This window comes from Scyliorhinus torazame, chromosome 7, assembly GCF_047496885.1.
Source record: "Scyliorhinus torazame isolate Kashiwa2021f chromosome 7, sScyTor2.1, whole genome shotgun sequence".
Lineage (NCBI taxonomy): Eukaryota > Metazoa > Chordata > Chondrichthyes > Carcharhiniformes > Scyliorhinidae > Scyliorhinus > Scyliorhinus torazame.
This window is the reverse complement of record NC_092713.1, coordinates 267719709-267743562: the sequence shown is the minus strand read 5'-3', so window position 1 is coordinate 267743562 and position 23854 is coordinate 267719709. Positions and strand designations below refer to the sequence as shown.

Here is a 23854-nt window from a genome sequence, read left to right as displayed (position 1 = left end):
TCGGTGTTGGAGGGGCAGGGCCCCGTGAATGAAGAGGGGGGGTGGCGGCCCGGGGATGGGGAGTTGGGGTAAGGCCGCAAAAAGGAGCTGCGCCAGAGTGGTGGGGGGGGGGGGGGGCGGCTCAGGAAAGCGCAGGCTTTTTCCTGCGTTAGGGAAGGATGGGGGCGGGGCCGGGGGGGGATGGGCGCCGCTGGAAAGGAGCGCACACTGACTGCCAAGGGGTGGGTGGATTCTCACACTGGGGGGGTCGATGGAATGGCGGGAGAGGCCGGGGTCAGCAGGAGTCAGCTGACTTACAGGAGTGTCATGGGGGAGCAGAATGGCTAGATGAGGATCTAGCGGCGGGGGGGGGGGGGGGGGGTGCTGGGTTGCTGCTGCATTGGCCAAAGCGGAGCTGGAAGTACGAGAGGTAGTCGGGGCGGGGGGTCCGCCGCCTGGGGGACTGGAGGGTGTGGGAGGCACGGGCATGTGGCTGGCCTAGAAAATGAGATGGCTAGTTGGCAGGGGGGGAGGGGGGGGGGGCGAGTAGCCCCCCGATCCGGCTGATAACCTGGAACGTGAGGGGCCTGAACGGGCCGGTCAAGAGGGCCCGGGTGTTCGCGCACTTAAAGGAACTGGAGGCAGACCTGGTTATGCTCCAGGAGACACATCTGAAGGTGGCAGATCAGGTTAGGCTGAGAAAGGGATGGGTAGGGCAGGTCTTTCATTCAGGGCTGGATGCGAAGAACAGAGGGGTTGCAATACTGGTGGGGAAGCGGGTGTCGTTCGAGGCACTGAATATTGTAGTGGATAATGGAGGTCGATATGAGATGGTGAGTGGTAGGTTGCAGGGGGTGCGGGTGGTACTGGTGAACGTATATGCCCCGAATTGGGATGATGCCGGATTTATGAAACGCATGCTGGGTCGGATTCCGGATCTGGAGGTAGGAAGCTTGATAATGGGGGGGAACTTCAACACGGTGCTGGACCCAGCACTGGACCGTTCTAGGTCCAAGACGGGTAAGAGGCGGGCTGCGGCCAAGGTGCTCAGGGGGTTTATGGAAAAGTTGGGGGGGGAGTGGATCCATGGAGGTTTGCCAGGCCGCTGGCCAGGGAATTTTCCTTCTTTTCCCACATCCATACAGCCTACTCCCGGATAGATTTTTTTCATTTTGAGTAGGGCGCTAATCCCGAAAGTGGAGGGAACGGAATATTCGACCATAGCCATCTCGGACCACGCCCCGCATTGGGTGGAGCTGGAGTTGGGGGAGGAGAGGGACCAGCACCCGTTGTGGCGCCTGGATGTGGGACTGTTGGCGGATGAGGGGATGTGTGGGCGGGTGCGGGGGTGTATTGAAAGATACTTGGAGGCCAACGGCAACGGGGAGGTGCAGGTGGGGGTAGTCTGGGAGGCGTTGAAGGCGGTGGTCAGGGGAGAGTTGATCTCCATTAGGGCCCACAGGGAGACGAGAGAGAGGAGGGAGAGGGAGAGGTTGCTGGGGGAGATTTTAAGGGTGGACAGGAGTTATGCAGAGGTCCCCGAGGAGGGGCTACTTAGGGAGCGACGGAACCCTCCAGACGGAATTCGACCTGATGGCCACGGGGAAAGCAGAGGCACTGTAGAGGAAAGCGCAGGGGGCGGCGTATGAGTATGGGGAGAAGGCGAGTCGGATGCTGGCACATCAGCTTCGTAAGAGGGAGGCAGCGAGGGAGATTGGTGGAGTTAAGGATAGAGGGGGGAACACGGTGCGGAGTGCGGTGAGAATAAACAAGGTATTTAGGGACTTCTATGGGGATCTGTACAGGTCTGAGCCCCCAGCGGGGGAGGAGGGGATGCGACGATTCCTAGATCAGCTGAGGTTCCCGAGGGTGGAGGAGGAGGAGGTGGCTGGTTTGGGGGCGCCGATTGGGCTGGAGAGCTGGTTAAAGGATTGGGGAGCATGCAGGCGGGGAAGGCCCCGGGGCCGGATGGGTCCCCGATTGAATTCTACAGGAAATACGTGGACCTGCTGGGCCCGTTGCTAGTGAGGACTTTTAATAAGGTGAGGGAGGGGGGGACCTTGCCCCCGACAATGTCCAGGGTGCTGATTTCTTTGATCTTATAGCGGGACAAGGATCCATTGCAATGTGGGTCGTATAGACCGATCTCGCTCCTCAATGTTGATGCTAAGTTGCTGGCGAAGGTGCTGGCTACGAGAAGTGAGGACTGTGTCCCGGGGGTGATTCATGATGACCAGACGGGATTTGTGAAGGGTAGGCAGCTAAATACAAATGTGCGGAGGCTCCTCAATATGATTATGATGCCCTCGGTGGAGGGGGAAGCGGAGGTAGTGGCAGCTATGGACGCAGAGAAGGCCTTTGATTGAGTGGTGTGGGAGTATCTTTGGGAAGTGTTGCGGAGGTTTGGGTTCGGGGAGGGTTCATCAGTTGGGTCAGACTGCTATATAGAGCCCCGGTGGCGAGTGTGGCTACGAACCGGCGGAGGTCGGAGTACTTTTGGCTGTACTGGGGGACGAGGCAGGGGTGCCCCTTATCCCCCTTGTTGTTTGCACTGGCAATTGAGCCGCTGGCCATGGCACTGAGGGAGTCCAGGAAATGGAGGGGATTGGTCCGGGGGGGAGAGGAACACCGGGTGTCATTGTATGCCGATGACCTGTTGTTGTATGTTGCGGATCCAGTGGAGGGGATGGCGTAGGACATGTGGATCCTTAGGGAGCTTGGGGACCTTTCGGGGTATAAACTCAACGTAGGGAAGAGTGAGCTCTTTGTGGTGCATTCAGGGGACCAGGGAAGGGGGATAGACGAGCTACTGCTTAAGAGGGCGGAAAGGAGCTTTCGGTACCTAGTATTCAAATATCTAGGAGTTGGGGGGCCCTGCACAAGCTCAATTTGACGCGGTTGGTGGAGCAGATGGACGAGGATTTTAAAAGATGGGATATGCTGCCACTCTCACTAACGGGTAGGGTGCAGTCGGTCAAAATGACGGTCCTCCCGAGGTTTCTCTTTGTGTTCCAGTGCCTTTCCATTTTGATCCCCAAGGCCTTTTTCAAACGGGTAAGCAGGAGCATCATGGGATTTGTGTGGGCGAATAAGACCCCGAGGGTGAAGAGAGTGTTTCTGGAGCGTAGCAGGGACAGGGGGGGCTGGCACTGTCGAATTTGTGTGGCTATTACTGGGCGGCCAATGTGGCGATGATCCGTAAGTGGGTAATGGAGGGAGAGGGGGGCAGCATGGAAGAGGCTAGAGATGGCGTCCTGTGTGGGCACGAGCCTGAGGGCGCTGGTGACGGCATCGCTGCCGCTCTCGCCGACAAGGTACACCACGAGTCCGGTGGCGGCGGCGACGCTGAAGATCTGGGGGCAGTGGAGGCGACACAGGGGCGAGGTGGGAGCCTTGGTTTGGTCCCCGATTCAGGAGAACCATCGGTTTGTCCCAGGAAGGACGGATGGGGGGTATCGGAGCTGGCATCGGGCAGGGGTTAGAAGAATGGGGAACCTGTTCATCGATGGGATGTTTGCGAGCCTAGGGGTGCTGGAGGAGAGATTTGGGCTACCCCCGGGAAATGCTTTCAGGTACATGCAAGTGAGGGCGTTTGTGAGGCGGCAGGTGAGGGAATTCCCGCTGCTTCCGGCACGTGGGATTCGGGACAGGGTGATTTTGGGTGTATGGGTTGGAGAAAGCAAGGTTTCGGCGATTTAACAGGAGCTGAAGGAAGAGGAGGAGGCCTCGGTGGAGGAGTTAAAGGGCAAGTGGGAGGAGGAGCTCGGGGAGGAGAGAGATGAGGGTCTGTGGGCTGATGCCCTGAGTAGGGTTAATTCTTCCTCCTCTTGCTCCAGGCTCAGCCTAATACAGTTCAAAGTTACTCACAGAGCGCATATGGCAGGGGCGAGGTTGAGTAGGTTCTTTGGGGTGGAGGACAGATGTGGGAGGTGCTCGGGGAGCCCGGCAAATCATGTCCACATGTTCTGGTTGTGCCCGGCGCTGGATGGGTTTTGGAGGGGTTTTGCGAGGACTATGTCCAAGGTGGTGAACGCCCGGGTCAAGCCGAGCTCGAGATTAGCATTATTTGGGGTATCGGACGAGCCGGCAGTGCAGGAGGCGAAAGAGGCCGGTATTCTGGCCTTTGCGTCCCTGGTAGCCTGGCGGAGGATTTTGTTACTGTGGAAAGATGCAAAGCCCCCCAGTGTGGAAGCTTGGATCAATGACATGGCAGAGTTCATCAAGCTGGAGAGGCTAAAATTTGCCTTGCGAGGGTCTGTGCAGGGGTTCCTCAGGTGGTGGCAACCGTTCCTAGACTATCTCGCGGAGCGTTAGGAGGTCAGCAGCAGCAGCAGCCCAGGGGGGGGGGGTTTCTTATGGGGTGGCGTTTGGGTGGAGGTGGGTGGTTTTCCCTATTTGTGTTTTTAAATGTTATATGGGGGGTTATTGCACATGGGGGAAATCCAATGTGCAATTTCTGCTTGTTGTGTTCTTGTTTTTTTCTTCTTGTGGGGGGGGGGGAGGGGGGGGGGTGTTAAAAATTTGTTGAAAAATTTGAATATATATATATTTTTAAAAGTCAATTGTTAGTCAAAAGTGTAAAATGACGTCCATAAAGGTAATGGTGGAACCTTTTTACCCCAAAAGTGATGCTCAAAGCTTATTTTTGTCGTTGAGCATAGTTCGACTCAGCGCTAGTTAATGTTGCAGAGGCAAATGCTATTGGTTGTTCCTGTCCTGAGGGCATTATTTGCATAGCAACTATGCCAACACCATAGGGTGATGCGTCAGAAGCAAGCTGTCGCCTCAGCTTTGGATTATAATGGACCAATAACTCTGACTCCTTCAAAACTTCTTTGACATTTTGATAAGCATTTTCACATTCTTTGATCCAGTGCCAAGCACATTTGACACAAAACAAAGTGAGTAATGGCTTCAGCCTCATTGCTAGGTTAGGAATGAACTTGTCTTAATAATTGTGCAATCCTAAAAATGAAGTCAACTGTATCACATTTTGTGGACGTGGAACTTCTACGATCTCCGTCATCTTCTGTGGGTCTTTATGCAAACGGTCTTTGTCAATGATGTGACACAGATAGTCGACAAAAGACTTTAAAAATTCACTTTTCTTTCTTGACTCTAAGAATGCGATTTTGCAAATGTGCAAGAATAGCTTCCAAATTCCTGACATGTTCTTCATCATTTGAACCTGTAATAAGAATGTCACCTAGGTAACATGGCACACCAGATAGCCCACTCAGAATTTGATCCATGCATCTCTGAAAACGAGCAGGCCCCAGCGAGGGCGAGATCCAGATCGTGACGTCTCGCGAGACCTCGTTAGTTCTCGTGAGGCATTCCGAGTGTCACAAATCTCACAAGAGGCCTCTCGTGAGATTTAATGGCCTCATTGCACCCGATTCGGTGACGCGACAACATTGTTCGATCGCACCCAGTAATTCAAATCGAGTGATGTAAATGCATCACCTTCATTGCTGTTGCTATAGTCATTGTCAAAATGACCATCGTTGCGCTTTAATTGTATTTAAAGCTCCCTGTTTGCATTCCTTGATTTGCTGTGAATTGTTCATGCTTGTCAGTGTTTATGTTTGTTTCAAAAATGTCACCATCAGATGGCAGCATCTGACCAAAATTAAATTTAAAACGCAGCTAAGGTTTGCAGTGCAACAGCTCCCTCTAACCTCTACTGTAGTTGTACATCATGGTACTGGATTCTCCGGTCCCCCAGCCCCACATTTCCCAGCAGCACACCATTTGCTGGCAGCAGGATTCTCTACTCCCATCGCTGGTCTATGGGATTTCCTAATGAAGCCACCCCACAACGCGGGGGTGCACTACCGGCGGGAGCAGAGAATCCCAACGGCTGGAGAATTCCAGCCAGATGGTGCTTGTTTACAACTATACTGGGAATAATTGTCCTTTTACAAGTATTTTAAACCAGTTTTACTACATACCGTCACCTTAGGTATACCAGCCTCAACAACCTCTAGTCACCCAAATTCAGGTATAATGGCAAACATCGACTACGCTTACTAATTCTGACCACGTTTATTGTCCTATCCTGGAAATCAAAGGTCAGTTTGCCACAGATTGAAATTAAGAAACTGTATCTTCCTCACAGAGTGAAGTGAAGTGACCTGATGAGTCTGATCTGCAATAGGAAATCTCTGCCAGTTTTGAAACACTGAGCCCCAGCTGATGCAGGTCAGGAAGGACTCGGGTTCATTCCTAGTCTGTCCTAACAGCTGATGATGTGGAGATGCCGGCGTGGGACTGGGATAGGCACAGTAAGACATCTTACAACACCAGGTTAAAGTCCATCAGGTTTATTTGGAATCACTAGCTTTCGGAGCGTTGCTCCTTCATCAGGTGAGTGAAAAGGTATCATATTGCATCAATGGCTTTGGGCTGGATTCTCCGCAGCCCCGTGCCGAACTCAATCGACGGCTGCCCTTATGGGCGGCCGGGGGACAGATCGGGTGGGTTGGATCTTCGGGCACATGGCTGATCGGGGGGGGCCTACATTTTTCAGCTGACTCCGTGGTCAGAGTCCGCCATGGCGCTCGGCACGGCCGCTGGCGGTCGCCGCCGTGCGCATATACGGACTCAAAACTGGAAGTGTGGGGCACGTATCCGCAGCTAAATCTGCGTGAATCACTCTGGGTCCCTGCTAGCCCCCTGCAGGTGAGTGAATTGGCTTATCATTTTTACAGGAAACTCCAGAGTGAAACGCCAGTGTTTTTACGCCGGTGTGGGGACTTGGGCGGGATTCTCCAATAATGGGGTTATGTCCCCACGCCCGGGAGAAAACAGGCGCAAATCGCTCCAGACTTATTTCTAGGAAGTCCAGTGCGATTCTCCGTTTTTAAGGGGGCTAGCAGGGCCCTGGAGTGCTCCTCGCAGCTCTGGCTGCCGATACGGGGCCCTGCACCTCCGGCCGCGGGTCCGTGCATGCGCACGGTGGCCGGCGCCGCACAACATACCGGACCCACAGTGGGCCAGCGCTGAAGAAGTAGGGCCCCCCCCCCCCCCAGATCGCGCTCGCCCGCCGATCGTGGCCCCCGATCGTGGGCCTGGCCGTCGTGGAGGCCCCCCACCCTCCAGTGACGGATCCCCCCGCCCCCCACCAGGACGGCCACCGCAGCCGCGACTCCGAGCTCCCGCCGGGTGGAACCATATGTGAACCACGCCGGCGGGAACTCAGCCGGTCGTCCGCAGAGAATCGCCGCAGGGGCCTCTTTGAACGGCCCCCAACCGGCGCCGTCGACCACGCAAACGCGACTGCCACCATTTCTCCAGAAAATCGCGTGAAGGCGTCATGGTCCTGACACCCCATTCTCTGCCCCGCGCCGGGCACGATTGCGGCGCGGAGGCTTGGAAAATCCCGGCCATCGTCCCATTTTGGGAGAATCCAGCCCTTTGCCTTTATATGCTGTGTTTGTGTAACCTACCGCTTCACTCACCTGATGAAGGAGCTGCGCTCCGAAAGCTAGCGATTCCAAATAAACCTGCTGGACTTTAATCTGTTGTTGTAAGACTTCTTACTAATAGTTGACATCAGTTGGATGGGTTTTGTAAACGTAGGCTTTCATAGGATGAGAGTCACACTGGAAAAGCCAGGAATTGTTGCCCTTCCCGAATTGTCCGCAAGAAGGCGTTGGTGAGCTGCCTTCTTGAACCACTGCCGTCCATCTGGTGAGTACATGCACCATGCTATTACGGAGTTACAGGTTTTTGACCCATTTGACTTTTTCTGTTGCAATTTGGTAGAACGGAGTAGCTTACTGGGCAATCAAGAGTCAACTACATTGCTGTAGGTTTGGAGTAACATGCAGGCCAGATAATAATAATCACTTATTGGCAGATTAATTTCTCCAAAACAAATTAGTGAACCAGTAAGGTAAACAATCCAATGGTTTCATGGTCACCTTTACTGAGGCTAGTGTTTAATTCCAGATTTATTGCCTCTGCCACTGAAGATGGGCAGAGATGCTTTTTTCACCCATTGATGTTTGTTTTTAAACAATATATCTCAAAAACTAACAGATTTCAACAAAACTTGGGATCTCGATAGGGCATGACCTATGGAAGAACTGATTAGTATTTGGGGAAGATTCAGGTCCGGATATGGTCCCGGAATTTTAAGTGTCCATTAAAAATAGGATATAGAGTTCCGGGTGCGGCTATGCAGAGCTAGGTCGCATATTCGGTAGCTCCCGCTTGGAACAGACGTTTGGGCTCTTTTACAGGGCCCCCACAGCATTTGTTTGACATTTCCCGGTGTGGCAAGAAGACTGCAACATTCCCCTGACAGTGTCCCCCAGGAATGTTATGTCTTTTGGCTACCAGACCCGGCAGAAACAGTCAAAGTTTTGTCTGCAACAGGATAAACAGGGCCTCTTCCAGCATGCAGGCGGGGGAAGGGCAAGCTTAAAGCTGCACATTGACCTGAGGGCCTTTATCAAAAGTGAATTCTAACAGCAGAGGGAACAACTGTGAAAAGATCTCACCAAGGCCACTGAAGAAGCGGGGACGAGGCTTCCGGTGGCGGCCATGGAGGAGTAGGTCGCGCATTCGGCAGCTCCCGTCTGGAACGGACTCTCAGACCTTTTTCAGGAGTTTCCATAGACTTTTTGGGGCAGATTGGTGAAGCAAACACTGCCAAAAGGATTCCCTCTCGAGACTTCCGGTTGCGGCTCTGCGGAGCTAAGTCGCACATTCGGCGGCTCCCGCAAAAACGGACTTTTGGGCTCTTTTCAGCGCCCCCAAGGGCACTTTTTCGACGTTTCCCGGTGTGGGAAGGAGTTAATAATAGCTCCCCGTCAGTATATGGCTTTAACTAGGAGCGGGGTGATAAAAATGGTGGTGGTGGACCAGAAGAAGGGAGGGAAGAAGGACAAAATGGCGGCGGGCGGAGACCAGGCAGCGTGGAGGCAGTGGGCGGAGGAGCAACAGGAGGGTATCCAGCGCTGCCTCAGAGAGATTAAAACGGACCTGCTAGAACCGATGAAGGCTTCTATTGATAAGCTGCTGGAGACACAGACGGCCCAGGGGGTGGCGATCTGAGAGGCTCAACAAAAGATCTCTGACAATGAGGACGAGATCTTAGTCCTGGCAGTAAAGGTGGAGGCGCATGAGGCGCTCCACAAGAAATGGCAGGAGCGGCTCGAGGAGATGGAGAATCGGTCGAGGCGGAAGAATCTGCGGATTCTGGGCCTCCCAGAGGGGCTGGAGGGGCCGGACGTGGGGGCCTATGTGGTCACCGTGTTAAACTCGCTGATGGGAGCGGGGTCCTTCCAGGGGCCCCTGGAGCTGGAAGGGGCCCATAGAGTGTTGGCGAGGAGGCCCAAGGCTAACGAGCCTCCGCGGGCGGTGCTGGTGCGGTTCCATCGGTTCGTCGATCGGGAGTGTGTGCTCAGGTGGGCCAAGAAGGAGAGGAGCAGCAGGTGGGAGAACACGGAGGTTCGGATATTTCAAGACTGGAGTGCGGAGGTGGCGAAGAGGAGGGCCGGGTACAATCGAGCGAAGGTGGTGCTGCACAGGAAGGGGGTGAAGTTTGGCATGTTGCAGCCGGCGCTACAAGGACCGGCACCATTATTTTGAGTCTCCGGAGGCGGCGTGGGCCTTTGTTCAGGCCGAGAAGCTGGACACAGACTGAGGGTCGGGATGGACGATTGGGGACTGCGGTGGATATGTTATGCCTATTTTTGGTTCGGTGGGGGGGGGGGGGCTTTGCATTGTTTTAGGTTTCTTTTTCTCTGTGTTTTTCTCTTTCGGGTTGGGGAGGGTGGATGGGGCGGGTTGGGCACTGTTTAGGTTGGTGGCGGGGCCTGGTAGGTGGAGAGCGCGGGATTTTTTCCCCCGCCAAAGACTGGTGGGGGGCGGGACCGGGGCGGGGAAACGAGGATTGTTTCCCGTGCTTAGAACGGAGGGGGAGAGCCTGTGAATGGGGAGCGGGAGAGGAGGGTGTGCCACACAATTGGAGGAGTCGAAGGGGAGGCGGGAGTGGCCGGGGTCAGCAGGAGTCAGCTGACTTGCGGAAGTGCAATGGGGGGAGTAAACCAGCTAGGATGGGTCCTAGCCGGGGGTTGGGCGAGGGGGGGGGGGGGGGGGAATCGAGTTGCTGCTGCTAAGATCAAGGAGGAGCTGGAGCGAGTGGGGTGGGTCGAGACGGGGGTATGCCGCTGTGGGGAACGGGCCGGGTGTGGGGTGCGGCCGCGTGGCTGGCCAAGGAGGGGGTCATGGCTAGTCGGCGGGGGAGGGGGCGGGTAGCCCCCTGATCCGGCTGATAACCTGGAATGTAAGGGGACTGAATGGGACGTTTAAGCGGGCCCGCGTGTTCGCGCACCTGAAGGAGCTCAAGGCGGATGTGGTTATGCTCCAGGAGACACACCTGAAGGTGGCAGACCAGGTAAGACTGAGGAAAGGGTGGGTAGGTCAGGTGTTTCACTCGGGGCTAGATGCCAAAAATCGAGGGGTGGCGATCTTGGTGGGAAAGAAGGTGTTATTCGAGGCGTCGAGCATTGTGGCAGATAATGGCGGTAGGTACATAATGGTAAGTGGTAAGTTGCAGGGAGAGAGGGTGGTACTGGTCAATGTGTATGCTCCGAACTGGGACGATGCGGGTTTTATGCGGCGTATGTTGGGTCGGATCCCAGACTTGGAAGTGGGGGGCCTGATAATGGGGGGAGACTTTAACACGGTGTTGGATCCGGCACTGGATCGCTCCAGGTCTAGGACGGGTAGGAAGCCGCCGGCGGCTAGAGTGTTGAGGGGATTTATGGACCAAATGGGAGGGGTGGACCCTTGGAGATTTGCAAGGCCGGGGGCTAGGGAATTTTCATTCTTCTCACATGTCCATAAGGCTTATTCTCGAATCGACTTTTTAATTTTGAGTAGGGCGCTGATAGCGAGAGTAGAGGTTACCGAGTATTCGGCAACAGCCATTTCGGACCACGCCCCGCATTGGGTGGACTTGGAGATGGGAGAGGAGAGGGACCAGCGCCCGCTGTGGCGCTTGGAGGTGGGGCTGTTGGCGGACGAGGAGGTGAGCGAACGGGTCCGAGGAAGTATAGAGAGGTACTTGGAGACCAACGACAACGGGGAGGTCCGAGTGGGGATGGTCTGGGAGGCACTGAAGGCGGTGGTGAGGGGAGAGCTGATCTCCATCAGGGCCCACAAGGAGCGGAGGGAGCAGGGTGAGAGGGAGAGGCTGGTGGGGGAGATGGTGAGGGTAGACAGGAGGTAGGCGGAAGAACCTGAGGAACGATTGTTGAGGAAGAGGCGCAGCCTCCAGGCCGAATTCGACCTGGTGACCACCAGGAAGGCGGAGGTGCAGTGGAGGAAGGCCCAGGGGGCGGTCTACGAGTATGGGGAAAGGCAAGCCGGATGCTGGCGCATCAGCTTCGGAAGCGGGACGCAGCTAGGGAGATCGGGGGAGTTAAGGACAGGGGAGGGAGCGTGGTGCGGAGTGGGGTTGGCATCAATGAGGTCTTCAGGGACTTCTACGAGGAATTGTACCGATCCGAGCCCCCACGGGAGGAGGGAGGGATGGGCCGTTTCCTGGACCAATTGAGGTTTCCAAAGGTGGAAGAGGGACTGGTGGCGGGACTGGGGGCCCCGATTGGGCTGGAGGAGCGGATCAAAGGGATAGGAAGCATGCAGGCGGGGAAGGCACGGGGGCCGGACGGTTTCCCGGTCGAGTTCTATAAAAAATATATGGACCTGTTGGGCCCGCTGTTAGTTAGGACCTTTAATGAGGCAAGGGAGGGGGGGGCTTTAACCCCGACGATGTCCCGGGCACTGATCTCCTTGATCCTGAAGCGAGACAAGGATCACCTGCAATGTGGGTCTTACAGACCGATTTCCTTGCTAAATGTAGATGCCAAGGTTCTGACGAAGGTCTTAGCCACGAGGATTGAGGATTGTGTGCCGCAGATCATCCATGAAGACCAGAGGGGGTTTGTGAAGTGGAGACAGTTGAACGCGAATGTGCGGAGGCTTTTGAACGTTATCATGATGCCGGCGAGGGAGGGGGAAGCGGAGATAGTGGTGGCGATGGACGCTGAGAAAGCCTTCGATAGGGTAGAGTGGGGGTACCTGTGGGAGGTGCTGAAGAGGTTCGGGTTTGGGGAGGGGTTTGTCAGGTGGGTTAGGCTGTTGTATGAGGTCCCGATGGCGAGTGTGGCCACAAATAGGAGGTCAGAGTACTTTCGGTTGCACCGAGGGACGAGACAGGGGTGTCCCCTGTCCCCCCCTGCTCTTCGCACTGGCGATTGAACCCCTGGCTATGGCACTGAGAGAGTCGAGGAACTGGAGGGGGTTGGTGCGTGGTGGGGAGGAGCATAGGGTGTCGCTTTATGCGGAATACCTGCTGCTGTATGTGGCGGACCCGGTGGGAGGAATGCCAGAGGTAATGAGGATCCTTAGGCAATTCGGGGACTTTTCGGGGTACAAGCTCAATATGGGGAAGAGCGAGCTCTTTGTAGTTCAGCTAGGGGACCAGGAGAGGGGGATTGGCGAGCTCCCACTAAAAAGGGCAGAGAGGAGTTTCAGATATTTGGGGGTCCAGGTGGCCAGGAGCTGGGGGGCTCTGCATAGGCTTAAATTTACAAGGCTGGTGGAGCAAATGGAGGAGGAGTTCAAGAGGTGGGACACGTTGCCGCTGTCCCTCGCGGGTAGGGTGCAGTCAATCAAAATGACGGTGCGCCCAAGGTTTTTGTTCCTGTTCCAGTGCCTCCCCGTGTTTATCCCGAAGGCTTTTTTCAGGCGGGTTACCAGGAATATAATGGGGTTTGTGTGGGCGCGAGGGTGAGAAGGGTGTTCCTGGAGCGGAGTAGAGATGGGGGGGGGCTGGCGCTGCCCAACCTCTGTGGGTACTACTGGGCCGCCAATGGTGCGCAAGTGGGTGATAGAGGAGGAGGGGGCTGCATGGAAGAGGCTGGAGACGGCTTCCTGTGTGGGTATGAGTCTGGGGGCACTGGCAACGGCGCCGCTGCCGCTCCCTCCAAGGAGGTATACGACGAGCCCGGTGGTGGTGGCGGCCCTCAAAATTTGGGGGCAGTGGAGGTGGCACAGGGGGGAAGTTAGGGCCTCGGCGTGGACCCCATTACTGGGGAACCACCGGTTCGCCCCAGGAAGAACAGGTGGAGGGTTTTCGGGGTGGCACAGGGCAGGCATACGAAAGTTGGGGACCTGTTTGTGGACGGGAAGTTCACGAGCTTGGGTGTGCTGGAGGAGAAGTACGGGCTCCCCCCCGGGGAACACCTTCAGGTACTTACAGGTAAGGGCATGTGCCAGACGGCAGGTGGTGGAATTCCCACGGCTACTGCCACACACAGTACAGGACAGGGTGCTCTCGGGGGTATGGGTGGGATTGGGGAAGATCTCGGAAACTTACCAGGTGATGCAGGAGGAGGCCTTGTTGGTGGAGTTGAAAGGTAAGTGGGAGGAGTGGGGAGAGGAGATCGAAGAGGGGACGTGGGCAGATACCCTAGGGAGGGTGAACTCTTCCTCTTCATGCGCGAGGCTCAGCCTCATACAGTTTAAGGTGCTGCACAGGGCACACATGACCGGGACAAGGATGAGCAGGTTCTTTGGGGGTGAGGACAGGTGTGTTAGGTGCTCAGGGAGCCCAGCAAATCATACCCATATGTTCTGGGCATGCCCAGCGCTGGAGGAATTTTGGAAGGGTATAGCAAGGACGGTGTCGAGGGTGGTAGGATACAGGGGTCAAACCGGGCTGGGGGCTCGCAATATTTGGGGTGGCAGAGGAGCCGGGAGTGCCAGAGGCAAAAGAGGCCGGAATTCTGGCCTTTGCGTCCCTGGTAGCCCGGCGAAGGATTCTCCTTCAGTGGAAAGATACGAGGCCCAAGCGTGGAATCCTGGATCAGCGATATGGCAGGGTTCATTAAATTGGAGAGGGTGAAATTCGCCTTGAGAGGGTCGGTACAAGGGTTCTTTAGGCGGTGGCAGCCGTTCTTAGACTTTCTGGCAGAACGCTAGACATTGGTCAATGGCAGCAGCAGCTCAGGGGGTGGGGGGGTTACTTTATTTTTGTTTATGTTATTTACACTGGAGGGTCTGAGGGGGTGTATACACCTGTTGTGTTAAGTCGGGGTGTTAATGTTAATTTATTATTTATGTACAGGGGGTTGCTTTTTTTAAGATTGTGTTTTGTACTTAACCCTGTTGGGTTCTTTTTTCTTTCTCATTTTGTTATTGATATTTTATGAAAACCTTTAATAAAAACTATTTTAAAAAATAATAAAATAGGATATAGAGCTTTTGTTTTTAAATAGTGCTGTGGGTTATTTTATTCAGAATGTTGTTGATTTGTTTTAAAATGTTATGGCTTGCTTCAGCTGGTCTGGTAGAATTCCTCACAGCTGTCAAAATGGGAGGAGTTTTCAGAGCAAGCTTCTGCTTGTGAACTAGTCTAAAGCCTCCTCAATGACATAGAAACGCGTCATAAAAAAATTTTTTTCCCCAGCTTTGTAGTTTGAGCATCAGTCAGGCAGGGAAAAACCTCAAGAGCTGCATAATTGCAGTATCATTGAGTTAACAGTGTGGCAGATGTATAAATACTGTAGCTACAACAGGTCATAGCTTGGAAATTCTGAACCAAGTAACTTACCTCCTCACTGCCCAAAGCCTGTCCACCAAATCAAATGTGATAGAATACTCTGCACTTGCTGAATCAGTGCGACTTCAACAACGCTTGAGATGTTTGACACCATCCAGGACAAAACTGTCTGCTGGACCAGCATCCCAATTGACCAACTTAAACATTAATTTTCTCCACCACTGATGCAGTGGTAGCAGTGCTATATACAAAATGCACTGCAACAACTCAGACACTTTTGACTGCAAACCTCTGATCACCAAGGGACAAGGGCAGTAAATGCATAGCAACACCACCACCTGCAAGGTATCCGCCAAGGCACACTATCCCGATTTAGTACAAGACCAGCAGCGCGGGTTCAATTCCCGTTCCAGCCTCTCCGAACAGGCACCGGAATGTGGCGACTAGGGGCTTTTCACAGTACATTCATTGAAGCCTACTTGTGACAATAAGCAATTATTATTATAATCACTGTCACTGGGTCAAAATCCTTGAACTCCCTTCCTAACAGCACTATTGATGTATTTTCTTTTTAAAAATTCATTTATGGGATGTGGGCGTCACAGGTTAGGCCAACATTTAGTGCCCATCCCTAGTTGCCCTTCAAAAGGTGGTGGTGAGTTGTCTTCTTGAACCGCTGCAGTCTGAGGTGTAGGTATACCCACAGTCGTGCTAGGGAGGGAACAGTGATATATTTCCAAGTCGGGGTGGTCAGTGACTTGGAGGGGAGCCTCCAGGTGGTGGTAGATAGTACACACAGCTGCCACTGTTTGTTGGTGGTGGAGGGTTTGAATGTTTAGTGGAAGGGATAGCAATCAAGCGAGCTGCTTTGTCCTGGATAGTGTCAAGCTTCTTGAGTGTTGTTGGAGCTGCAATCATCCAGGCAGATGGCAAGTATTCCATTACACTCCTGACTTATGCCTTGCAGATGGTGGACAGGCTTTGGGGAGTCAGGAGGGGAGTTAGTCGCCGTAGGATGCCTGGCCTTTTACCTGCCCTGGTAGCCAAATGGACTGCAGGAGCACAGGGCAACAGTTCACCACCAGCCTTCTCAAGGGCAATTAGGGATGGGCAACAGATTCTGGCCTTTCTGGCAATGCCAACAGCAAAGATTTAAAAAAATTAAGTTTTGAAAATTCTGATGATTGACAATAAAATAAAGATGTAAAACATGGATCATGAATGTAAGTTCTAGATCAATTTTATTAAGCAATCAAATGACACAGAAATCACAGTAATTACAGACAGAAGTAGTATTTTAATGATTTGTATTTGCAGTATGTACATTTTACAGTAAGTTAACAAATCTAATTCTAAATTACTAAACGGTCTATGCAAATTAGAGCATTTGTCCAGTCTGTTAGAGTGAGCTTTAACGTAGGGGATCTGTATTTGAAGATGACAAATTCCGTTCAGGATCTTACTAGGGCTCTTTCACCACAGGTCAATTAAACATACAATACTTCAAATTATTACTTACATCCAAGACAATAGCAGGATAATGCAGTGGGGGAGAGAAAACCAGTGTAATGAAGTGAAACTTAATTAAAGCAGAAGAAAAGTTGTGCTTAATACCACATTAGAAAGTGGACCCACAGTGATCCTTTATTATAAAAGCATGCCACAATCCTCGGCTAGAATGCAAAGTATGTGTTCTGTACTTGAACCCATAAAGGGTTGCTAAAATGTCAGTAAAAACAGAATTGGAGGTTACAATTTTAAAACAAAGAAATAGCTCACAGAAAATATATATTCTTTTAAATTACCATGGATAATCTGGCCATATTCTTCATGCTGTAAATATTATATCAATTATTCCACAGCTATGTGGTAAAAAAACATATTCTAGTTTCAATAATTTAAACAGATTGAACCTGATGTCATTAATTACTGAACAAAACTCCCTTAATGCATACCGTGTCTTCATTTGCCTTCCAGACTAGATAATATGAAAGTCAGACGTGCCCATCATATTGAAGGATTTTGTCTAGCCCATACTATTTAATAACACATCGGCATTCTATTCCTCTTGAATGCAGACTCCTACAATGAATCGCGTGGTGCGAAGCTAGATGTCGCTTCCAATCCTATAGAGTAATAACACGGTAAAGCTGAGAACATACTGCTCTGAACAAGTAAGGAAATGTCATGCAACTAAATACGCAAATTATTTTTTTCCTTTCGTTGAATTTTCCAAATATTAAACATTTACAAAACAGTGCAGTGCAACAGCAACTGGAAAATTCTTTGAATGTGATGGAGAATTAGAGCGGTGGGATCTTCACTTTTCTTCACACCATTGATTCTCTTTACGAACCTGAAAAGAATAATAACAGTGAAAAGAATGCACCTAAAGAGATGGAATTCTGAATCGTGCCTACATTACTCATCAGAAAAACAACTACATCAAAGTTGCATTATTTTAGCTGAATAAACTTTGTGATAATAAAAGGGGCAATCACTATTACAGTGTCCCTCCCCCAATTCAATAATCTAGGCTTTAAGAGGAAATGTCCTAGTAAACTATAAAAATAAATTAGCACAAAGTTTATTTATAATAAGCTAAGCAAAATAAACTGAATACAAAGTAAAATAATTTAATTGCCCTGATAATCATATTTCTACATTTCCAGTTTGTTTCTTTGTTCACTGTAGGCATACTCCGCTTATATTTAAACTGTCTGCAGAAGCAAGGCATTTTACCGACCGAGAATAAATAGAACAGTTATTCAATGTTTTAGATTGGCTCTTTGATTTGATTGACAACAAGCAACCGGTTTATTTCAAAATCAGAGAATCTAACTTTAAGTGCTTTCAGCAACCATGAATTATAAATAAAAGTGTTGTTACCTGTGCTTCTTCTTCCTCGGTAAAGTCATTTTTGATGTTGAAAGTCTTACGAATTTCTTCAGGAGTTTTACCTTTGATCATGTTTGCTACTGTTTTGCAGGTCACATCAAGCAGACCTTTGATATCCAAATAGTTTGCAGCCTAAATTACAAACATAAACACAGGTATCAACTGTACAGATTTCCACCCCGTCACCAAATAAAAAGAGGTAGACTAAAAGGAACAATGTGACCCCAACAAATTAGAAGTATAACAAAATTTTAGTTGGTGATTTATGTATATTTACAGGGATTGTATAGTGTTTCTTGAAAATAGCTTGCCCAAATCAGCCAAGTGGCAAAACAATAATTTGTGCAAAATTCCCTCTTTAGCTGTAAAATCTACTTTGAGATGCTGTCCAGTGACTTTTCACACCAGGTCATCAATGGAAAGGAATTTTGTGATTCTGAAGATTAAACGACGAATAGCTTCTAAGGCCAAATTCTCCCCTTACCAAGTAACATTTAACGACAATTCAGATAAATAAACTTTCTATTTTAAGTCATGCTACAAAGTGGTAAGTGAACAAAGTTAAAGATTTAACAAGATTTATTTCATCACTTAATACTTCATTTTCTATTATTTCAATAGAGGATTTGTAGCCTTGTGTCAGCCAATTACATCGGGACTTATTTGAAGGACGTCTAAGCAGAACAAAGCATACTTTTTGACACACTTGTTAATTATTAACCTTATTCACCTTCCCAACTGGTTATTTCAAAAAAATACAAATGCACTATGTTCGGCTAGCACAGGAAACTGATATGCCAATGTGGCATACAGACTGTTTTGGATGTGTACAATAATCAGTTCGTAGGACTGAACCCAGCAGGCACAAAGAGATGGCAAATGTAAATACAGCCCTGAGGGCGAAGGATGGCATCAAAGATGGCCACAGTCTTTCAAATTGCTTGTGCAGCTACAATCTATTTATAAAGTGCCATTGATAGAAGCCTGGGAACTGTCACCTGATCAGTATTTTAAACAATCTTTCTCCCCATGGCTAGAATACAAGTGCAGATCAAAACAATTTAAAAATATGCTGAACTATTGAAGGGAAAGAGCAGCAGGGGCATGCAGAGATAATGTTCCTTGACTGTGCTAGACAGATATGTGAAGAGGGATTTAGTTTCCTACTAGACTCATCAAACTATCATCTCGACTGAAGCAACTAAGCAGCTTCAATAGGATATGATCAAAAAGCAGAATACTGCAGATACTGGATATAAAAACAGAAAATGCTGGAAATACTCGGGTCAGGCAGCATCTGTGGAAAGAGAAACAGAGTTAACATTTCTGGTTGATAATCTTTCCTCAGAACTGTGAAAACCTAGAAGTGTCGCAGGTTTTGAACAAGGGGTGGGTGGGACAATGACAGAGGAAGGTCTGTGGTAGGGTGGAAGACAGGAGAGACCGAATGACAGAACAGTTAGTCTTACAAGGCGAAAGGGAATGGTGATGGGGCAAGAAAAGATGTGCCTAAAACAGATGTGCTGCTGTCTGAAACAAAAATAAGCAAAACCACAACGTGCAAAGAAAGGGCGGGGCCTGTAGCAGGGGGAGACAGTTTATATCTAAAATTGTTGAATGGCAGTGGCACAGTGGTTAGCACTGCTGTCTCACAACTCCAGGGACCACGGTTCAATTCCGGCCTTGGGTGACAGCGGAGTTTGCACGTTCTCCCCGTGTCTGCGTGGGTTTCCGGATTCCTCCCACAGTCTAACAATGTGCAAATTGGGTGAATTGGTCATGATCAATGCACAGGGGTAGGGCGGGGGAGTGGGCCTTGGTGGACTGCTCTTTCGGAGGGTCGGTGCAGACTCAATGGGCTGAATGGCCTCCATTTGCACTGTAGGGGTTTTATGGTTTCTTCCATTGTTTCAATGTTGAACCTGCAGGGCTGTAAAGTGCCCAATCAAAAAATGAGGTGCTGTTTCTCAAGCTTACTTTGAACTTCACTGGAAGAGTGCGGTAAGCCAAGGACAGAGATGTCAGCATGAGAGCAAGGTGGAGAATTAAAATGACAGGTCCCTGGAAGCTCGTGGTCATGTTTACAGACTGAACAGAGTGTTTCACAAAGAACATAAGAGTATAAGAACTAGGAGCAGGAGTAGGCCATCTGGCCCCTCGAGCCTGCTCCACCATTCAATGAGATCATGGCTGATCTTTTGTGGACTCAGCTCCACTTTCCGGCCTGAACACCATAACCCTTAATCCCTTTATTCTTCAAAAAACTATCTATCTTTGTCTTAAAAACATTTAATGAAGGAGCCTCTATTGCTTCACTGGGCAAGGAATTCCATAGATTCACAACCCTTTGGGTGAAGAAGTTTCTCCTAAACTCAGTCCTAAATCTACTTCCCCTTATTTTGAGGCTATGCCCCCTAGTTCTGCTTTCACCCGCCAGTAGAAACAACCTGCCCACATCTATCCTATCTATTCCCTTCATAATTTTATATGTTTCTTTAAGATCCCCCCTCATCCTTCTAAATTCCAACGAGTACAGTCCCAGTCTACTCAACCTCTCCTCGTAATCCAACCCCTTCAGCTCTGGGATTAACCTAGTGAATCTCCTCTGCACACCCTCCAGTGCCAGTACGTCCTTTCTCAAGTAAGGAGACCAAAACTGAACACAATACTCCAGGTGTGGCCTCATGAACACCTTATACAATTGCAGCATAACCTCACTAGTCTTAAACTCCATCCCTCTCGCAATGATGGACAAAATTCCATTTGTCTTCTTAATCACCTGTTGCACCTGTAAACCAACTTTTTGCGACTCATGCACTAGCACACCCAGGTCTCTCTGCACAGCAGCATGTTTTAATATTTTCTCATTTAAACAATAATCTCTTTTGCTGTTATTCCGACCAAAATGGATAACCTCACATTTGTCAACATTGTATTCCATCTGCCAGACCCTAGCCCATTCACTTAGCCTATCCAAATCCCTCTGCAGACTTCCAGTATCCTCTGCACTTTTTGCTTTACCACTCATCTTAGTGTCGTCTGCAAACTTGGACACATTGCTCTTGGTCCCCAACTCCAAATCATCTATGTAAATTGTGAACAATTGTGGACCGAACACTGATCCCTGAGGGACACCACTACCTACTGATTGCCAACCAGAGAAACACCCATTAATCCCCACTCTTTGCTTTCTATTAATTAACCAATCCTCTATCCATGCTACTACTTTCCCCCTAATGCCATGCATCTTTATCTTATGCAGCAACCTTTTGTGTGGCATCTTGTCAAAGGCTTTCTGGAAATCCAGATATACCACATCCATTGGCTCCCCGTTATCTACCGCACTGGTAATGTCCTCAAACAATTCCACTAAATTAGTTAGGCACGACCTGCCCTTTATGAACCCATGCTGCGTCTGCCCAATGGGACAATTTCCATCCAGATGCCTTGCTATTTCTTCCTTGATGATAGATTCTAGCACCTTCCCTACTACCGAAGTTAAGCTCACTGGCCTATAATTACCCGCTTTCTGCCTCCCTCCTTTTTTAAACAGTGGTGTCACGTTTGCTAATTTCCAATCCGCCGGGACCACCCCAGAGTCCAGTGAATTTTGGTAAATTATCACTAGTGCATTTGCAATTTCCCTAGCTATCTCTTTTAGCACTCTGGGATGCATTCCATCAGGGCCAGGAGACTTGTCTACCTTTAGCCCCATTAGCTTGCCCATCACTACCTCCTTAGTGATAACAATCCTCTCAAGGTCCTCACCTGTCATAGCCTCATTTCCATCAGTCACTGGCATGTTATTTGTGTCTTCCACTGTGAAGACCGACCCAAAAAACCTGTTCAGTTCCTCAGCCATTTCCTCATCTCCCATTATTAAATCTCCCTTCTCATCCTCTAAAGGACCAATATTTACCTTAGCCACTCTTTTTTGTTTCATATATTTGTAGAAACTTTTACTATCTGTTTTTATATTCTGAGCAAGTTTACTCTCAATCTTCTTTATAGCTTTTTTAGTAGCTTTCTGTTGCCCCCTAAAGATTTCCCAGTCCTCTAGTCTCCCACTAATCTTTGCTACTTTGTATGCTTTTTCCTTCAATTTGATACTCTCCCTTATTTCCTTAGATATCCACGGTCGATTTTCCCTCCTTCTACAGTCCTTCCTTTTTGTTGGTATAAACCTTTGCTGAGCACTGTGAAAAATCGTTTGGAAGGTTCTCCACTGTTCCTCAACTGTTTCACCATAAAGTCTTTGCTCCCAGTCTACCTTAGCTAGTTCTTCTCTCATCCCATTGTAATCTCCTTTGTTTAAGCACAAAACACTAGTGCTTGATTTTACCTTCTCACCCTCCATCTGTATTTTAAATTCCACCATATTGTGATCGCTCCTTCCGAGAGGATCCCTAACTATGAGATCCTGAATCAATCCGGTCTCATTACACAGGACCAGATCTAGGACCTTTTGGTCCCTCGTAGGTTCCATTACATACTGTTCTAGGAAACTATCGCGGATACATTCTATAAACTCCTCCTCAAGGCTGCCTTGACCGATCTGGTTAAACCAATCGACATGTAGATTAAAATCCCCGGTGATAACTGCTGTACCATTTCTCCATGCATCAGTTATTTCTTTGATTATTGCCTGCCCCACCATAATGTTACTATTTGGTGGCCTATAGACTACTCCCATCAGTGACTTTTTCGCCTTACTATTCCTGATTTCCACCCAAATGGATTCAACCTTATCCTCCATAGCACCAATGTCATCCCTTACTATTGCCCGGATGTCATCCTGAATTAACAGAGCTACACCACCTCCCTTACCATCCACTCTGTCCTTCCGAATAGTTTGATACCCTTGGATATTTAACTCCCAGTCGTGACCATCCTTTAACCATGTTTCAGTAATGGCCACTAAATCATAGTCATTCACGATGATTTGCGCCATCAACTCATTTACCTTATTCCGAATACTACGAGCATTCAGGTAAAGTACATGTATGTTGGTTTTTTAATCTCTGTTCTGAATCTTAACACCTCGATCAGTAACCTCTCCTAAGTTATATTCCCTCTTAACCTTTCTCCTAATTTTCCTTGGCGTTGAACCCATATCTTCATGTAACAACCTGCCGCGTCGCTTACCATTAATGTTTTTACTTCCCGTTTTATTCCTTTTAGTATTCCTGGTCCTATTCACGGAGCTCCCCTCAGTCGCTGTACCTTGTACTGTCACCCTTTTTGATTTTTGACGATGGCTTCTCTGCCTTACACTTTCTCCCTTACTGCCTTTTGTTTCTGTCCCTGTTTTACTACCTTCCAACTTCCTGCATCGGTTCCCACCCCCCTGCCACATTAGTTTAAACCCTCCCCAACAGCTCTAGCAAACACCCCCCCTAGGACATCGGTTCCAGTCCTGCCCAGGGGCAGACCGTCCGGTTTGTACTGGTCCCACCTCCCCCAGAAACGGTTCCAATGCCCCAGGAATTTGAATCCCTCCCTCTTGCACCATCTCTCGAGCCACGCATTCATCCTATCTATCCTGACATTCCTACTCTGACTAGCTCATGGCACTGGTAGCAATCCTGAGATTACTACCTTTGAGGTCCTACTTTTTAGTTTAACTCCTAACTCCCTGAATTCAGCTTGTAGGACCTCGTCCCTTTTTTTACCTATATCGTTGGTGCCTATGTGCACCACGACAGCTGGCCGTTCACCACCCCCACCCCACCCCCAGAATGTCCTGCAGCCGCTCCGAGACATCCTTGACCCTTGCACCAGGGAGGCAACATACCATCCTGGAGTCTCGATTGCGTCCGCAGAACCGCCTGTCTATTCCCCTTACGATTGAGTCCCCTACCACTATAGCCCTGCCATTCTTCTTCCTGCCCAGCTGCGCAGCAGAGCCAGCCACGGTGCCATGAACCTGGCTGCTGCTGCCTTCCCCTGGTGAGCCATCTCCCTCAACAGTATCCAAAGCGGTGTATCTGTTTTGCAGAGAGATGACCGCAGGGGGGCACCTGCACTGCCTTCCTACTCTTGCTCTGTCTTTTGGTCACCCATTTTCTACCTCCCTCAGTACCTTTCACCTGCGGTGTGACCAACTCACTAAACGTGCTATCCACGACGTCCTCAGCATCGCGGACGCTCCAAAGTGAGTCCATCCGCAGCTCCAGAGCCGTCAAGCGGTCAAACAGGAGCTGCAACTGGACACACTTCTTGTACGTGAAGGAGCCAGGGACAGTGGACGTGTCCCTGAGCTCCTACATCGCACACGAGGAGCATGACACGGGTCTGAGATCTCCTGCCATGTCTTAAACCTTAGGTTAACTTATACAACTACAATTCCAAAAAACAAATGAAAAAATAAATAAATTAGACAATGAAAAGAAA

General features: G+C 50.0%; 1 protein-coding gene across 2 annotated transcripts in view; it reads right to left on the bottom strand.

Moving 5' to 3' along the window:
* Positions 1 to 15787: 15787 nt before the first annotated feature.
* Positions 15788 to 23854, bottom strand: part of LOC140427024 (S-phase kinase-associated protein 1) — a 36166-nt gene continuing 28099 nt past the window's right edge. For both annotated transcript variants that reach the window (XM_072512427.1, XM_072512428.1), the window contains exons 5-6: positions 17453 to 17593; positions 15788 to 16919 (exon numbers count right to left, since the gene is read on the bottom strand). In XM_072512427.1, the coding sequence (XP_072368528.1) occupies positions 16884 to 16919; positions 17453 to 17593 (177 nt within the window). In that variant the 3' untranslated portion in view covers positions 15788 to 16883. The remainder of the gene's footprint in view (positions 16920 to 17452; positions 17594 to 23854) is intronic.